At 40.7% G+C, this 19,260-nt stretch overlaps 1 protein-coding gene across 2 annotated transcripts in view; it reads right to left on the reverse strand.

The window, feature by feature from the left end:
* Positions 1-19,260, reverse strand: part of LOC124615730 (DNA-directed RNA polymerase I subunit RPA1) — a 306,200-nt gene that overhangs the window by 262,212 nt on the left and 24,728 nt on the right. For both annotated transcript variants that reach the window (XM_047143804.1, XM_047143812.1), the window contains 2 exons: positions 6,173-6,355; positions 5,310-5,502 (listed from right to left, as the gene is read on the reverse strand). In XM_047143804.1, coding sequence (XP_046999760.1) covers positions 5,310-5,502; positions 6,173-6,355 — 376 coding nt within the window. The remainder of the gene's footprint in view (positions 1-5,309; positions 5,503-6,172; positions 6,356-19,260) is intronic.

Consider the following 19,260-nt stretch of genomic DNA (forward strand, 5'->3'; position numbering starts at 1 on the left):
GATCAATGGCATAAGAACACAGAGGGTAACGGAAACCACCGCATTGAAGACACACAAGGTGTATCCACAGGGAATGTGGCCTTTAATTGAAAAAGTGCCATGATGATATCTCCACTGGCAAAAGATTCCGGAACAGTCCCCCACTCGAATCTCCGGGAGTGGACTGCCATGGGGGAGGTCACCGTGAGAAAAATATTCAACAACCAACGAAACGATAACATTCTACGAATTGGGGGATGGAATGTTAGAAGTCTGAATGTGATAGAGAAGGTAGAAAATATGAAAAGGGAAATGCTAAAGCTCAATTTACAAATAGTGGAGGTCAGTGAAGTGAAATGGAAAGATGACAAGGATTTCTGGTCCGATGAGTACATGGTAGTATCAACAGTAGCAGAAAATGGTATAACAGGAGTAGGATTCATTATGAATAGGAAGGTAGGGCAGAGAGTATGTTACTGTGAACAGTTCAGTGATAGGGTTGTTCTCGTCAGAATCAACAGGAAACAAACACCAACAACAATACTTCAGGTATATGTGCCAATGTTGCAAGCTGAAGATGAAGAGAGAATGAAAGTATATGAGTATATTGAACAGCTAATTCAGTATGTAAAAGGAGATGAAAATCTAATAGTCATGGATTGGAATGCCACTGTAGGAGAAAGACTAGAAGACTTGTCCAATGATGTAGTGGAAGAAGAAACAGGAGTCAATATACAAGAGAGAGGAGATCCAGTATTAGAATCAGAATTTAAAAGAGGTCTGGAAGACTTAAAACCAATTAGGGCAGATGGGATAGATAAAATTCCACCAGAATTCCTAAAATCATTGGGGGAAGTGGCTACAAAACAACTATTCACATTGTGTAGAATGTATGAATCTGGCAATATACCATCTGAGCTTCTGAAGATAGCAAGAGCCGTCACGTGTGAGAATTGATGCACAATCAGCTTAACAGCGCATGCATCCAAGATTCTGACAAGAATAATACACAGAAGACTGGAAAAGATAATGAGGATTTGTTAGATTAAGACAGGGTTGGCTTTAGGAAAAATAAAGGCTCCAGAGAGACAATTCTGACGTTGCAGTTGATCATGGAAGCAAGACAAAAGAAAAATCAAGACACATTCACAGGATTTGTTGACCTGCAAACAGTATTTGACAATGTAAATGGTACAAGATGTTCGAAATTCTGAGAAAAATAGGAGTAAGCTATAGGTAAAGATGGGTAATAAACAATATGTACAAGAACCAAGATTGAATAGTAAGTATACAAAGTATTCGTATAAAAAGGGTGTAAGACAGGGTTGTAGTCTTTTGTTCCCTACTGTTCAATCTATACATTGAAGTATCAGTCACAGAAATAAAGGAAGGTTCAAGATTGGAATTAAAATTCAATGTGAAAGGATATCAATGATAAGATCTGGTGATGACATTGCTGTCCTCAGTGAGTGAGGTGAATTACAGGATTTGCTTAATGGAACGAACAGTCTAATGAGTACAAAATATTGACTGAAAGTAAACCGAAGAACGACGAAAGTAATGATAAGTAACAGAATTGTGAACAATGAGGAACTAAACATCAGGATTGGTGATCATGAAGTAGACGAAGTTATGGACTTCTGCTACCTAGGCATCAAAATAATCCATGACAGATGGAGCAAGGAGGTCATAAAAAGGAGAATAGCACTGGCAAAAGGGCATTTCTGGCCAAGAGATGTTTATAAGTATCAAAAACAGAGCTTAATTTGAGGAATAAATTTCTGAGAATGTGTCTGGAGCACAGCACCGTATGGTAGTGAAACATGGACTGTGGGAAAACTGCAAAAGAAGGGAGTCGAAGCATTTGAGATGTGATGCAACAGAACAGTGTTCCAAATTAGGTGGACTGATAAGGTAAGGAATGAGGTGGTTCAAATGGCTCTGAGCACTATGGGACTTAACATCTGAGGTCATCAGGCCCCTAGAACTTAGAACTACTTAAACCTAACTAACCTAAGGACATCACACACAGCCATGCCCGAGGCAGGATTCGAATCTGCAACCGTAGCGGTCATGCGGTTCCAGACTGAAGTCCCTAGAACCACTCGGCCACAACAGCCGGCTGAGGTGGTTCTCTGCAGAATCAGTGAGGAAAGGAATGTATGGAAAACACAGACAAGAAGAAGGGACAGGATGTCAGGACATCATTTAAGACATCAGGAAACAACTTCCATGGTACTAGAGGAATCCACACAGGGTAAAAATTGTAGAAAAAGACAGAGATTGGAGTACATCCAGGAAATAACGGAGGACGTAGATTGCAAGTGCTACTCTGAGATGAAGAGATTGGCATAGGAGAGGAAATCGAGGCGGGCCACATCAGACTAGTCAGAAGGCTTAGGAAGGGGAGAAAAACACACACACACACACACACAGAGAGAGAGAGAGAGAGAGAGAGAGAGAGAGAGAGAGAGAGAGAGAGAGAGAGAGAGAGAGAGAGGCGTTAAAATATCAATTTGAGGTAAGAAGGGACCTAGGTTCAGAAACAACAGTCTAAAGTTAATGCAAAACTTTTTCTGATATCTCTGACAGTGATCTCCTCCACCGTAAATTCTTTGCTTTCCATATTTTCGGTTCAAGCAGTATGGACATACCTTGCACTGTTTCACCTATGTTTCTGTTTGCTTCCACTGAACAAGCGCTCATAACTCTTGAGGTATGCAGTTTTTTTGAGCCCACATTTACTAGATTTTTTTAAAGTGTGTCATAAAGTCACAAAGGATGAATTCTCCCTACACAAAGTACTCTGGAACTATTAGCTCACACAACACTGTACTGTGTATGAAGAATCCACATTTCTTCATAAATGTTCTAATGATGAGTTAATCTTGAAACGCATAAATAAATATGAATTACTGAACAGCAAGGGAAGAAAGTTTTAACTTTTTTTTTCTTGTTTTGGTCCATACTACCTCCTAAAATATGGAAGGCAAATAGCTTGCAGGAGAAAAGGACCACTACCACAAGTACCAGAACGATTTTCGTTTATGACTTTCAACTCTTGTTTCTGGGACAGAGCCCCCTTACCTCAGATTCGTACATTTGCCCCTCCCCGTCATTCCTGAATGTTTGTAACATTATTATGGAATCATCCTGTATATATTGCTACACTGACGTTATGGATAGAAAGTTGACAACAGAAGATAGTACTACAAATAGTTTCCATCTCCAGAATTGTTCCTTCTCTTTCTCTTTGTTCCTGGTACTTCTCCCTCTTCTACTTCTTTTTTGTCTTGTCTTCTCTGACCTTTTTGTTGCCCTGTGAGCTGTGACCTTAAACTTATACAGGGTGTCTCCAGACGAATAATCTATGATCAGGGATTTGACAGGAATGGTCATCTGAAGCAAGAAAACTTCAGATGGACATCTGCCCTATACCAAAACATTTAATGGACACTATTATTTATTTTCTGCATTATTCAATAAACTGCCAGGCTTACACATATACACATGAATAACACTAAACATTACAACACACATGCTAGGAAGTACCAATTGGGCAAGGGAGAGGGAAGAGAGAAAAAAAAAAGAATTTTTCGCACATTCACCTCTAGGCATTATTGTATGCATCACATTACAGCTGTCGTATGGTTCACAACATATGTTCAAATATCCCACTGCCAACTTCAAAGCATTTTTACACTCCTGAGAGAACATGTGTTGCTTGTCTGAGTTCTTCTGCACATCCATGATGCAACCAAGCAGTCATTTTGCATATTCACCTTTCATTTATATACTTCAGACTTCATCCAAACCCATAAGCAAAAATATAATGGCATAAGGTCTGGTGACTTTGGTAACTGTGAAGTACTACCATGACAAATTGAGGAATTAGGGTGAGTACAGTTGAAATGTTCTCTCACAGATCTGGCAAAACGCAGAAAGGCTCTTTCACCTCGGAAGTACAGTGCAGTCCACATGGCCAAAGGAATATCCTGAAGGTGATCAACAAACAAATTTTCCAAAAAATTCAAGTATTTCTGTCCCATTGTTCACTCTTCTAAAATGTCTTGACATATCAACATGTTACCCAGCATGTCACACCAAACATTGATTGAAGAATTAACTTGGAAATTGGTTTCCACAGTAGTATGTGTTGTTGATTCCATTCCCTGTGAATATGGCTTCATCAGTGAACAGTATTAATGGAAGCAAATGATGACTGTTATTTCACCGGTCAAAAAATTCAAGTTTTGTGGCATTGTTGTCAATCTGAAGAGTGGGGCATCTGTATGTGAAATAGGTACAAGTTTTCCACATATTATGATCACCATACACTTGTATGCGGGACACTGATACATGTAGGAAGTCACTGTGTGCTGGTAGCAGGACTACACTGACTCATATCAACAAAATGTTACTGTTCCTGCACAGGTTGTTGAACTACATGTTCAGAAGAAACATGGGAACTTGGAATGTGCTGAAAACTGACTTTTCCAAACTCTACCCCTTTCCCTAAACTGCTCCAGTTCCTTTCCCTTCAAGCTTATTGTTTCCCTTCAACCCTTCTGCCAGAAGGAGGAGTCACTGTCTCCAAAAGCTTGCACAAGTAAAACCTTTTTTTCTTTATACTGTGTACTCCTGCAACCACCTGGTGAGTAACTTTTTATCCATCCAATTACATTACATTGCCAAAAATTGAGTATTTTCACTGTTTCACTATTCTGAGCAAAGAATTAGAAAGCAACGAGTTAGGCTGGCCTCGAATAAAAGTCAAAGAGATTGGGTGTGTAAGACACATATGTGCACACCACTGGCCACAAAAATAAACATACATTGAATATGTTCTACCTCAGAAAACATTCAGAATAGGTCCTATGCCCAAACGACGCTTTTTGCTTCAAATGAGTATTCACATCCCTGAATACAGGCATTCATCCTTGGACATCCTGTACCATGTTAGTGTGCTTCCACAAATGAGCAAAGTTATGTGTAACTCATAAACAGTCCCTAATTAAGACATAAAATTGTATCTGAATAGCTTCCTCTCTACCCACAACAACAAATCATTTACGTCAACAACAAAGATCCCTCTTTATCAGCTACAGTAAAAACAAACTTTTTATCAGCTTCTATGTTTCAATCACATACTACTGTAAATGCTTATTATTACTTGTAACTGCATTTTCAGAATATAGTTTCCTTCCTGTAAATGTTAAACATGAACACAATATTAAACAAATATGTTTGTTAAATTAAGGAATTAGTTTACTGCGTACAGCATTCAGCAATAGCATATATTTGAAGCAGATGGGTTGCTGAGTACTCACGCGACAAATTTTGGAGCAACATCAACCTTTTGCACTGTTGTCATAAATCGTCGATGGATATAAATAATCCTCCTAATTGGTGCTTGACAAGAAATGCATTTGTTCGACTTCACATTAGTCGCTACAGCTTGAAGATAACTATTTCTTATCGCTTCAACATTTTTACTCTTTTTACTACCTACTTTTTTTTCACCTGCAATAACAATTACACATTTATTTTACATGTAATATATCACAAAGCATATAGCAACAATAAATTTTTCTATTTTTTCGACTGACAGAGCTGTAATAAGAAGCTGTACTGAACTAACCGACAAAGATTTAACTTCAAACATTTCACCACTTGTGATAAACAGATTTTTTTTAACTGTGTTCATCAGATATTTAATTTGTCTATTTAAGTGAGTGACATGCAAAGCAAATTAAATTTCCTGTTATTCATTATATGCACAATACAATCATTCATAGCTACAAACTTCATATACATGTGTGCTGATGTAATCCAGACAGGGGTTCTTATGAGTCTAATGAAGAAAATAAAGTCCATCAAAGTCAAAGATTTCAACCTTATGATCTCTCAGTAAAGAAAGCCATGAACTGTCATCATGCAACACTCATACTCACAAGCGTATGTGCTGGTAATAATGCAAATTTGAACTTACTGTTTATGTGCCTATCCACTAAACAGCTTATCATTAAACTGTATGAAGAAGAAAAGAATATACAGTAACTGAATACATTAACATCATATTTATATTGAATGAGCTAACTGAATTTTACACTCAAGACAAATGGTAATGTGCTATTCTGACAAGAGTGACTGAGGCTCCATAATTTATGCAACTGTTGATGAAGTTAGTTACCTGACAAAACATTCTCCACATAGTTTTCAATTTTTTCTTTCACCATCACATCATGGCTCACTCCACTAGTTGACTCTTTTGTATCAAGACCCATGCTCAGCTGTGTCTCCAGCTCTTGACATTCTGTGATGAAACCAGCATCCAAGAGCCTAAGTTGTGCAATGAGTGTGTATCTCACAGAACCTTAAAAATAAAATTTTAATACATTTAACTGAAGAAGAGTTATCTCAATAAATAATTTAATACAAATGGTGTTACAAATAACTGAAGCAGTTTCACTAATGTGCTACAGTTTGTGTGTGTGTGTGTGTGTGTGTGTGTGTGTGTGTGTGTGTGTTTTAACATAATATTCTAGCCTCTTTATTTATTGGTAGTGAAGCAAGTTTTTCTTGGAGTCTGTACTAATAAAGTTTCATAACATTATATTCCAAGAGGAGATGTACTTTGAACAACTCATGTTGTAGCATCTTTTGTTTGTAATTTAAAACATTATAGAAAACCAGAGAATTCAATACAGAAACCCATATGGCCTTTATTGATACTGAGAAGGTTTTCAAGCGAGTGAGCCATGATAACCTTTGGAAGATTATGTCTGAATGTGAATATCATTATCAGCTAATAGAGATAGTCAAAAGTCCTTACAACAATACATGCATTGTAATACACACAGGTAGGAATCTATTAGAAGAAATAATTATTAGCTAAGGTGTAGGCAAGGGTGTGTATCATCACCTATCTTTTGTAATATTTACATTCACTTCATTCTTTGTAAATGTAAATGTGAAGTAAACAAAGAAATTAAGAAAATGAATGAGGAATACCTGAATGTACTTTTGTTTGCAGATAACATCATTATTACTAAAAAGGCCTCCAAAGACCAGTATACCAGCAGAATGAAATATGCAAGAAATAGAATTTCAAATTTCTAGTGACAAAACGAAAATAATGGCATTTTGAGGAAAATACCAGGTCAGATAAAAAATTGTTTTGGATAACTAACTCTCAAATCTCTTATTTACACTGTGTATAAACTTTGATTTTTGCTCTGATATTGAAAATAAAACACACAAATTCCAATCTGCCTATGGTACCAAGAGCAGAACCTTGGGCAAAAAGAGACCATCATGAATTTCTTTAAAGTGGAGGTGGTCCCTGTGTTATCCTACCTAAGTGAAATCTGAGTTGCAATAATAGACATGATTAGAAATGGAGGTATTAAAACAGACTTAAATATTTTAATATGAAAGAAAAAATTTAAAATACTGTGGAGGCTGGAGATGGCACCTCATAAGACTGCCAGGCCACAGATTAGATTAGATATATATTAGATTCAGTTTTCATTCCATAGACCCAAAAAATGAGATGATTCTCTTGGCTGTGGAACATGTCACAAAGTATACCATAAAAAGCATAAAACATTTGAATATAATACTTACTACCCTGATCATTTGTCAGGAGATTGTCAAACTAGGTGATTACAATGACAGTAAACTGGAACAGCTAATATTTACAGAATTAATCTGCTGTCAGAATGAAATATTGTTAAGCACTACTAATAAATTTATCATACACAAAATACCAAATCTTGACTGTTGTGACAAAGTGCTGTCAAAACTGAAATCTAACAGACATTTTTATTTAAGCTGGCCTAACAGTCTCTCTTAAAATATTCATTTATAGAGCAGAAAGAGTTGCATATCAAGAAGTCTTTCAAACTCTCTTTAAACTATGCTTTATCTGAAACCAAGTTTTGAATGGTTGCTGGCAATTTATTGAAAATGTGTGTTCCTGAATATTGGACACTTTTTTGGACAAAGGTAAGTGATTTTAGGTCTTAATGTAAATTGTTCTTATTCCTAGTATTGATACTATGTATTGAGCTATTAGTTAGAGAGATATATTACTTGTAACAAATTTCGTTAAGGAGTAAATATACTGAGAAGCAGTGGTTAGATTACAAGGTCCCTTGAACAGGTTTCTACATGATGTTCTTGAATTTACACCACAAATGATTCTTATTACACACTTTTGCATGCTAAAAACTTTTGCTTCATTTTATGAGTTACCCCAGAATATGATCGCGTATGACATAATAGAATGAAAGTAAGCAAAGTGTGCAAGTTTTTTTTATATTCATGTCTCCTACATCTGACATTATTCTCACTAAAAATACAGACTAGTTTAGGTGTTTAAGCAATTCTGTGGTATGCCCTTCCCAACTGAATTTATTATCAAGTTGTAATCCCAGAAATGTAACACTGTCAACCTCTTCGATCTGCATGTCTTCATATGTTATACACATGCTGGAAGGAAATCTCTTACAGGTTCTGAACTGCATATAGAGGGTATTTTCAATGTTTTATGACAGTGAAGTAGCTTTAAAGTGTTTATTAACGTCAGTGAAAATTTGATTAGCAGCTATTTCTAAAGATGTACATGACTTGCTACTTACTGCAATGTTTGTATCATCTGCAAACAAAACAAACTTAGCATCTGGCAATGTAACAGATGAGATTTCATTAATGTACACAAGAAAAATCGATGGACTCCAGATGGGACCTTGAAGAACACCACATGTAATTAATTCCCTATCAGATGAAAACTGATTGCTTACTGCACAGGTATTTTGCAACAACACCCTTTGTGTAACACTGTCAACCTCTTCGATCTGCATGTCTTCATATGTTATACACATGCTGGAAGGAAATCTCTTACAGGTTCTGAACTGCATATAGAGGGTATTTTCAATGTTTTATGACAGTGAAGTAGCTTTAAAGTGTTTATTAACGTCAGTGAAAATTTGATTAGCAGCTATTTCTAAAGATGTACATGACTTGCTACTTACTGCAATGTTTGTATCATCTGCAAACAAAACAAACTTAGCATCTGGCAATGTAACAGATGAGATTTCATTAATGTACACAAGAAAAATCAATGGACTCCAGATGGGACCTTGAAGAACACCACATGTAATTAATTCCCTATCAGATGAAAACTGATTGCTTACTGCACAGGTATTTTGCAACACCACCCTTTGTTTCCTGTTAATTAAATAAGACTCAAACCAATTCGCAACACTGTCAGTGACAACATAATATTCTAATTTACTTGAGAGAATGGTGTGTGTCACACAGTCACAGACTTTTGACAGATAGTAATATCACAAATTGACAGGTCACAGAAAATGCCAGTAGCCTCTAATTTATTAGGCAATGAATTAAGTACATTCTCAATGTATGCGTATTTCAATAACTTTCTCTACATCAGAAGCATTAAGAAATCCAAACTGTGGCTTGGGCAATATATTATTTGCAGTCAGATGCAATGCTTGAACAGAACCTTTCAAATATTTTTGAGAAAGCCAGCAAAAGTGAAATTGGTCGATAGTTTGGTGTTCTCTATTTGTCCCCCTCCTTGTAAAGTGAGAACTTCAGCATATTTTAGCTGGAAATGTTCCACTGATAAGAGACTGATTACACATATAACTTAAGATGGAACTCAACTCACATTAGCACTCTTTAATTAACTTTGTTGATATGTTATCATTCCCACTGGAATACTTAGATTTTAAGGATTTTATGACGGATGCTTCTGTTTTGGGAGATGTGAGTGACATTTCCATATTACTGAAGTTAGTTTTAAAGACTGGTCTCAGATACTCCATCGCACTGTTCACTGGATCTGATAACCCCCAGCTAGTTTAAGAGGTTTGCAACACTACATGCACTTGTAACCAAAGTCCCATTTATTTTTAGAGCCACTTTCCCTTTTCCTTTTTGGCCCCACCTGTCTGTCTTCACTATATCCCATACAGTTTTTACTTTGTTACCCGATGTAATTATCTTTTTCACATAATAAAGCTGCTTCAATTTCTGTTTCCCCAGAAGATCCTGAACTACAAGCTGAATGGGAAAAGAGATATCAAAAGACCTAGAAAAAGATGGGAATGATTTTGTTTATTTGTGGCTTTGGAACAGACAATAGTCTGTTTCATGTATGGAAGATGATGATATTGAGACTGTTTGCAGGCAAATCATAGAACTCTGAAGACCGGTGCCATTGCACTAGTTTTGACTCTCTTTTGGCAGAGTACAGTGACTGAAAGGTACTGAGAAATTATGTTGGCCTTTAATTTCATTTGCATCAGTCTGTCATGACAGTTCAATGACCTTTCAAGAATGAGGTTTCACAAATATTTGGTGTTACAGAATAGGTGATTGAGCATGTTTGGGTAAGCTCCCTGAACAGCCTACAGAAGTTAACAAACAGAGCAGATGAAGAACTCAACACGCCACAACTGACAAAGCTCTTTCAGAACAATTAAAGCATAAATCTTAGTGTTTACAACTGCCAGTGGTATGAATTAATTCATTCTGAGTTTGCCACATAATAGCAATAGAACATGGAAGAGAAACTTGCCTTTCATGATGAAGTAACTTTTTCACCAATGGTAAAATGAAAACATACAACTTGTACATCTGGGACACGGAAAACCGCTACACTATTGTCCATCATGCTTGGGAAACACAAAGAAGTTAATGAGTTCAGTGCCATCGAGAGAACTGGTAATAATGGATCTTTTATTTCAAAAAAATAATAATAAAATGGAAAAATGCCCAATAGAACAATTCCCTCCAGCTAACTGATTTACGCAGTGCACAGCTGGCTGGACTCAACATAAGAAGAAGATAATGAAGATGAAGAAAATTATTACATGACATGAAATGTAACAGCTCGAGGCATCGTGTTATTTACTCATGAGGAGGGCTTCAACATGGAACCAATTACATCACAATTCAGTTTTTCAAACAATGGAAACTCCTAGTAGGAATATTAACAACGTAGGAAAAGACAGATTGCTGCTTGCCGTAAAGAAGACAGGTCTAGTTGCAGACACACATAATTAAAAGACACTTACAGAAAGCTTTTGACCACAGCCTTCATCAGCAAAAGAAACACACACACACACACACACACACACACACACACACACACCTCATGCACAGATGACCAACAACTCGAGCATCTCGGGACAGAATGCAACTATCACGAGGGATGCAATCAGCAATCTGGAGGGGGGCACAGGAGGGGGAGGGATAGTAGTATATGGGGGAGGCGAACACTGTTTGAGGAAGTGTGCAGGGACCAGAATACCAACAGCTGCAGTATCAGGAGGCCATATGGCAGAAAGGTGGAGAAAAAAGGAGTGGGAAAAGATGGGTGGGTGCATTGACAAAGCGTGGCACGTAAACATGGTGGGAGAAGAGAATGGGGAGGAGAAGATAGGGCAGAGGGGGTGGAAGCTGTTGGGTGGAGGGTGCAGGGTAGCATGTTACCATTGGTTGGGGCTGGGATAATTACAGGAGCAGAGAATATGTTGTCAGGATAACTCCCAGCTGCACATTTCAGAAAAGCTGGTGGTGGAGGGAAGGATCCTGAAGGACTGGGTAGTGAAGCAGCCATGAGAATCAAGTGTGTTATGTTCTGTTGCATGTTGTGCTACAGGGTGGTCTACTTTGCTTTTGACCACAGTTTGGCAGTGGTCGTTCATCCTGGTGGACAACTGTTGGTAGTCATACCAATGTAAAAAGAGGTGCAATGATTGTAGCAGAGCTGGTAAATGACACAGCTGCTTTCACAAGTGGCCCAGCCCCTGATGAGGTGGGATAAACCTATGACAGGACTGGAGTAGGAAGTGCTGGGTGAGTCAATTGAGAAGGCTTTGCACCTGGGTCTTCCACAGGGGGTATGATCTTTGTGGCAAGAGGTTGGTATTGGGAATGGCACAGGGATGGCCTAGGATGTTGTGGGGGTTGGGTGGGCAACAGAACACCACTATACGAGGGGTTGGAAGTATCTCGGCTAGGATTTCCCTCATTTCAGGGCATGACGGTAGGTAACCAAAGCCCTGGTGAAGGATATGGTTCAATTGTTCCAGTCCAGGGCGATACTGGGTAATGAAGGGGACACTCCTTTGTGGCTGGTTCTTGGGGTGGTGGGAGGGTTGTCAGTGTGAGGGGTATTGGCATAGGATATCTGTTTGCAGACTAGGTCTGGCGATAGTACTTGTACTAAGCGAAGGTCTTCTTGTTACCGCAGATACACCATCCACAGGTGACCATGCTGTTTGGGAGGGATTTTTTGGTGTGAAAGGGATGGCAGCTTTTGAAATACAGGTACTGTTGATGGTTGGTTGGTTTAATGTAGACAGAGGTGCAGATGGAGCCGTCAGAGAGGAGGAGTTAACATCTACCAAGATGGCAGACTGGTTAACATGGACAACATGAAACAAATGGGAGATAAAGTGATGAGGTTGTGAAGGAAAAAATATAGGGTTTCTTGACCCTGAGTCCTGATCATAAAGATATCATCACAGAACCTAAACCACACTAGTGGTTTGTTGTTTTGGAAGGCTAAGGTGGTCTCTGAAGGCCCATAAAAAGGCTGGCCTACGAGCATGTCATGTGGGTGCCCATGGCTGTGCTGTGGATTTGTTTATATACCTCCCATTCAAAGAAGAAGTAGTTGTGGGTTAGGATAAAGTTAGTCAGGTGTATGAGGAATTAGGTAGTAGGTTTGGAGCCTGGAGAACATTGGGAAACATAGTATTTAATGGCGGCAAGACCATGGGCATGAGGGATGATGTGTGTGTACAGAGGTGGTGTCAACAGTGACAAATAGTGATCCACGAGGTACATGAGTAGGGATGGTGGAGGGTCAGCAAAGGAAGTAGTTGGTGTCTTTGACATGGAAGGCTACATTAAGGGTAACTGGATGGAGGTTTTGGTATATGAGGGCCTAAATTCTTTCAGTGGAGGTACAATAACTAGCCACAGTGGGGCATCCAGGATTGTTGTGTTTGTGGATTTTGGAGAGCATGTGAAAGGTGGGTGCTCGGGGTGTCACAGGGGTGAAGAAGGAAATGGATTCAGGGGAGAGGTTCTGGGAAGGGCCAAAGGCTTTAAGCAGGGATTGGATGTTGTGTTGGACTCCTGGGATGGGATCATTCTGGCACAGTTTATAAATAGAAGAGTCAAATAATTGGCTGTGGCTTACTCCCAAGAAATTTGCAGCAAGGAAGTGCTTCCATTGCAGAGACTGGGAGAAGGAGAGTATGTCTTTGAGAAGTCCAGCATGTTTAAATTTGACTGTAATGCTAAAGATGAGGTCTTTGGATGGTGCTGAATCTTCTAGGGAATTGACAGTTTTGGAGGAAAGATTAACAACAGTGTTTCAGGAATGTTTTGGCTCTGGATCTGGTGGAGAGTTGGTAAGGAGTTTTGGGGGATGCAGCAAGTTGAAAAGGTCAGCTAGACAGGGTTTAGATGCTATGAGAGGTGGATGAGTAGGAACACTATGGCTAAATATGGGTTGGATAGTGGTGCCCCATGGTGGCAGTAAGATGTCAAAGGTTCGATAACTTAGGGAGGTGGTGTCTGGAGAACAAGGGATTCAATTTCAGAAACCTGCTGTATGGAGTAAGGACTGCATAGTGGCAGTTTCTTGTAGAAGGAGAAGAGGTAGTTCTGGGATGCCTGTGCCATGGAGATGTGTGTTTGCAGTACCAGATTTGTGAGGGCCAGGGATTGGCCAAATCTGGAAACATGTGATGGGGGGAGGGGTGGGGGATCCACAGAAAGTAATCTTTATGGTATGCTGTTTTGGGGGATTCTATGGTTTTGGCAGCTGGTTCAGACAGCATTGGAGAAACAGGATGTAATTATATTGATGCAGCATCTGATGCCTCAGATTCTCAACTATGATAGTGATAATTATATTTATTCATATTTATATTTATTCCTATTGATCCCACCTCATCCTGATGTACTTTAACGTTCTATTTTCCCCATCTGCCCATGCCACACAAACTTTTGATCATCACCCTAACCCCTCATAGCACCTAAAACTTCCTAGCTGACCTTTTCAACTTGCCACATCCCACAGAACTCCCCACCAACTCTCCACCAAATCCAGAACCAAAACATTCCTGTAACACTGTTGTTAACCTTCCCACCAAAACCCTCAACTCCACCGAAGTTTCAGTGCTATCCAAAGGTCTCACCTTTAACCATACACCCAAATTTAACCACGTTGGACTTGTCAAAGACATTCTCCTTCTCCCAATGCCTGCATCGGAAGCACTTTGCTGCCAATCCCTACAACCAAAACTGCCCTAATTCCAACACTGAACCCTGCCTCTGTCAGTTCACACCACTATTCAACCATGATCCTCCCCCTCTACCACCTAACCACCCATGGTCACTTCCAGGAATTCCTTACCTCCAATTTAGCCTCACCACCCTTCATCCTGGCCCCTTCCTTCGAACACAAACCTTTCAGTAGAGTTAAGAATAGCCATATACAACCTCAAAACAAATCCTGACCTAATCATCCTATCTGCAGACAGAGGTAACAACGCTGTTGTTATAAATCACAATGACTACCTGGCAGAAGGCCTCCACCAATTATCCGACTCCTCCACCTACAAACTCTGCCAGATTGTATGTTTTGTTTTGTTTTAGGGCACAAAAGCAACTAAGGTCATATGCATCCATTTTAGAACCTTAGAACACTATGACAGAATATAAGTTGAAAGCCCAGTCAATGGAAGGAAAGAGGACTAAAAAGAAGAAGGACTTCCTCATGGAGGAAGGTCCACAAAATTCAGCATGGAGACCATGGAGGTCCAGAACTAAAGATTAAACATCCTTTGCCGTATTGCTACGATGAATACAAAGCTAAATATGGTCAGCAACCTGTCCATAATTTGCTAAAAGGCCAATAACTCAGACAGCAAACATACATTAATTTTTTTTTTAAGTCATTCAGTCAGGAAACCAACAAAGGCTGATGACAATGAGCATGAAGAGGTAGGGGATCATCACTTAACAAACAGCAATGGCTAAAATGAAAATTCTCTATTTGCAACCTAGCTAAAGCGATCTCGTGGTGAAAGGGCTGAGAGGAGGTTGGCCAAGCATCCGGAAGAGTTTTAATTCCCCGGAGACTGTTCCCATGAAGAGCTGACCAAGGGTGATACTAAAGTGACACCACCTGCTCACAGATGGCAACATGGACATTGTCAGAAGGAGTGGAAGAACCAGCGAGCTGAGGTAGGACAACTGCAGCCTTGGCAGCAGCCTCATTTCCCGTCAGACCAAGGTGACCATGACCTACATAAACATCACAGTGGCTCCCCCAAATGTGAGCAAGTGGAGCTTTCTTGGACCCATTCCACTTTCGGATAGACTGTGTACAGCACATGAAGGCTCTAAATGGCACTGAGAGAATTGGAGCAAATGACACAATTGAAAAGCCTGTGTCACTGGATGGACTGCATGGCCTGATAAAAGGCAAAGAGCTCTGCTGTAAATACTGAGCAGTGTTCTGGAAGCCAGAACCAAAAATGGTCAGCGCCAATGGCAAAGGCACACACGACACCTTGTTCAGTCTGAGAGCCATCAGTGAATGTAAAGGTACTATTGTGAAGTTCGGTGCGAAGATTGAGAAAGTTACAGCAATAGATCGAGTCTTCAATAGTGTCCTTAGGAAGTGAATGAAAAAGGTGAACACAGGCCACAGCATTAGGCAAATGGGTTCACACCCATCAGCCAAGTGGCAGGTTCCATGAAGATAAGCTGCCAGAGTGAGAGTCAAAAGCAAACTTCAGGGGGTAACAGAGAAGAGGAATGTGCCCCATTCTGGTGGTCAAAAGAGTTGTTGAAGGAGAAAGCACAGGATGGATGGCCAGGCATGGCAGATAAAAGGCATGCATATCTGCTGAGTAGAACATCATGCTGGTATGACAATGGTAGTTTGGCAGCTTCTGCAAAGAGATTCTCAACCAGGCTAGTGTAAATGGTGCCAGTGTCCAAACAGATTCCATGATGTGGGATTGTATTTAGAAGGTGTAAGATGGGCAGATGTGCAGATGCATAAGTGAAACACCCATAGTCTAGTTTTTAATGCACAAGGGATCAGTACAATTGGAGGAGGGAGGTCTGATCCGCTGCCAAGAAGTACCACTGAGGACACAATAGGACACTGACGGACTGGTTACAGTGGGCGGCCAGGTAAGACGTGAGGTGACCAAGAAAGTTCCGATCAAGCATAAACCTCAGGAATTTCGTAGTTTCAGCACGCAGGAGCAACAGGCCCACAATGTATAGACTGTGGAAGAAACCCACTGTGCTGCAAGGAATTCATGCGAATGGTTTTGACAGTGGAAATGCGAAATCCATTGTCAATGCATCACAAGTAAAGGCAACCAAGACATCTCTAAAGACGCCACTCAAGGACAGAAGGCTGTGGAGAGCTGCAATAGATCGCAAAATTGTCAATGAAAAGGGTGCTGGAGATGCCCAGCAGGAGACAGGCCATAATACAGTTAATGATGATAACAATGAGGATGACACTCAAGACGGAGCCCTGAGGCACCCCATTTTCCTGGATAAAAGTGTTTGACAGGCCAAACCCACATTACATATGAAAACTCTGTCTTTTAAAAATTCCTGAAGGGAACGGGCACGTGGCATTGGAAACCCCATGTAGTACGAAGGATACCAGTCTTCCAGCAGGTGTCATAGTCTCTCTCCAAATCAAAAAACATGGCCACAGTCTGGTATTTCCACAGAAACCCACTCATGACATGGGTTGACAAATTGACGAGGGGGTCAACTGCAGAACAGTGCACTTGAAATCCACTGTGCAGTGGTTAGTAAATTGTGAGACTCAATCCACCATACCAGCCAGGCACAAATCATACGTTCTGTCACCTTGTAAACACAGCTGGTAATAGAAACGGAATGGCAACTAAAAGGAAGGTTTCTGTACTTACTGGGCTTAGGTAAGGGTATGACAGTGTCTTCACACCAGTGTCTGAGAAACATGCCATCCACACAGATGTGATTGTACCTATGAAGGAGAACATCATCCACCCCTGAGACAGAAGATCAGGATGAAGTGAGAGCACGATCTAGCTTTTGCATAGTAAAGGCGGCATTGTAGCATTCACGATTCTCATAGGAGATTGATATCATCCAAGCCTCCTAGATTCATTTCGGATGGAGGAAGGCAGGGTGACAGTGGATGGAGCCAAAAGCTCTGGTCCAAGGTGTTGGGAGATAGCAATGGGGTCCACAATGACATCTTCTGTTACAGTCAGGCTGGAAACTGTGGAATGGACCTTGGTCCCAGAGATCCGTTGGAGGCTGGCCCACATGACAGAAGAGGGAATGGAACTGTTAAAAGAAATAGTAAATGTAATCCAGCTAGCTTTTTGGTTGCCTCGAAGAATGCAATGACACTGCACAGGCAACTGTTCATAATGAATGCAGTTCATCACTGTAGGATGATGGTTAAAAACAAGGAGAGCACATCTCTACATGCAAATTGTCATGCCCCACCTCAGTCCACCAAGGCCCGGAACACGGCGCGGTAAAGGTGAAGTGTGAGGAATGCAACATTTTGTGACAGTAAGGATAATGTTTGTGAGCTACTCCATCTGGCCATCACAACTGGGGAAATGTTGTTTGGCAAAGGTCGCCAGGCAGGATTAAAGCCTCTTATTGGTCTTTGAAAGCCGCCAATTGGCTTTACATTAGGGCGGGGCAAGTCAGTAAACGGGTAGCACAGGGGAAATGGTCACTTGAGTATGTGTCAGAGAGAACGGACTATTCAGAGACAATGGGCAAGCTGAGCAGTGCAGGATGAAAGGCCCAAATGGGTATAAGTGTTGTGAATCCAGTGTTAAGGCAGATGAGATTTAACTGATTGAGTTCAGCCAAGGGGGCATCTCTCGGGCAGTATCCAGAAGACCTGCAAAGAGGATGGTTTGTGTTGAAGTCACCACAAAAAGTGATGAGGGAGTTGCCCAATAAGCTGGAGGAAATCTGTTCTAGTGACACCGAATGATGGAAGGATGTAGACATTGCAAAGAGAAAAGGTGAAGCGAGGAAGGAAAATTCGGACTGCAATAGCTTGCAGCCAGGTGTTCGGTGAGATGGTTTGACTATGAATGTCATCCCAGATGAGCAGCCCGACTCCCCCATGACATGGAATGCCGTCCTCTGGGGGGTAGGTCAAAACAGACCAGAAAGAAATGCAAGAGGTCAAAGCGGTTGCGAGGATGCAATTTTGTTTGCTGGAGGCAAAAGACAGGTGGACACTGCAATTTCAAGAGCAGGCGTATTTGCTCCTTGTTGGATCTAATGCTGCGAACATTCCATTGGAGGAGAGTCATGATGGGGAAAGACGAAGGGGGAAAAAAATGAAGGGTTCATCCCAGAAGCTGGCGAGTACCAGCCTTTGAAGACTCACTGCTATAGTGCACAGAGTACAGAGTATCATGCTCCATGAGGTCTAAAAGGGGAGTTGGCATTCTCACTGAGTAGGCCCATGGATTCCAAGGCAGAAAAACGGTTGGCAGTACACTCCGGTGAAACAGAGGTTAACCATGTGAGGGTATAATGTGGCAACACTATTGAAGAGTATCTCCCAGTCGGCGAAGGAAAAGACTATTTGCCTTTTTTTATTTCTTGGAGTCTTTGTGGTTGGCACATGAAGACTTAGATGTCTGTTGGCTGGAGGGACGTAAAAAGTCTTTGTAGGAGTATTCCTTGTGTCCTTTCTCACCTGCCGGTTGTGTAGCAGGTAATTTAGCTGCCAGAGGTGACAATTTGGGGGCTTGTTGCACAGCTGGAGAAGAAGATGGGAACACTATCATGACACTGAGCGATTCTACAACTGCAGTGCTGAGTTAGAGGTCACAAGCCTGCAAGGTTGTGTCCTTCATAGAGTGAGGTGTAGCAAGAACGGTGCCTTAAGTGCCAGATGGTAAAACGCAGGGCTTTCGACCATCCAATAACTAGCAAGTAACAGGGTAAGGCAACATTTCCTTCACCCAGATCTCCTGGAGAGCAGGCTCATCAAGATACACAGGACTTTTTTGGAATGAGGCTTAAGGTTGCCATTGCAATTGATACAGAGGGGAGGAGGAGGTGACCAATTGCCCTCGTGAGCATCCCCATTGCAAGCAACACATTTGGCTGGGTTTTGACTGGGCATATGAGTGCGGTTGACACTGGTAG

This window comes from Schistocerca americana, chromosome 1 (genome assembly GCF_021461395.2).
Source record: "Schistocerca americana isolate TAMUIC-IGC-003095 chromosome 1, iqSchAmer2.1, whole genome shotgun sequence".
NCBI classification, from domain to species: domain Eukaryota; kingdom Metazoa; phylum Arthropoda; class Insecta; order Orthoptera; family Acrididae; genus Schistocerca; species Schistocerca americana.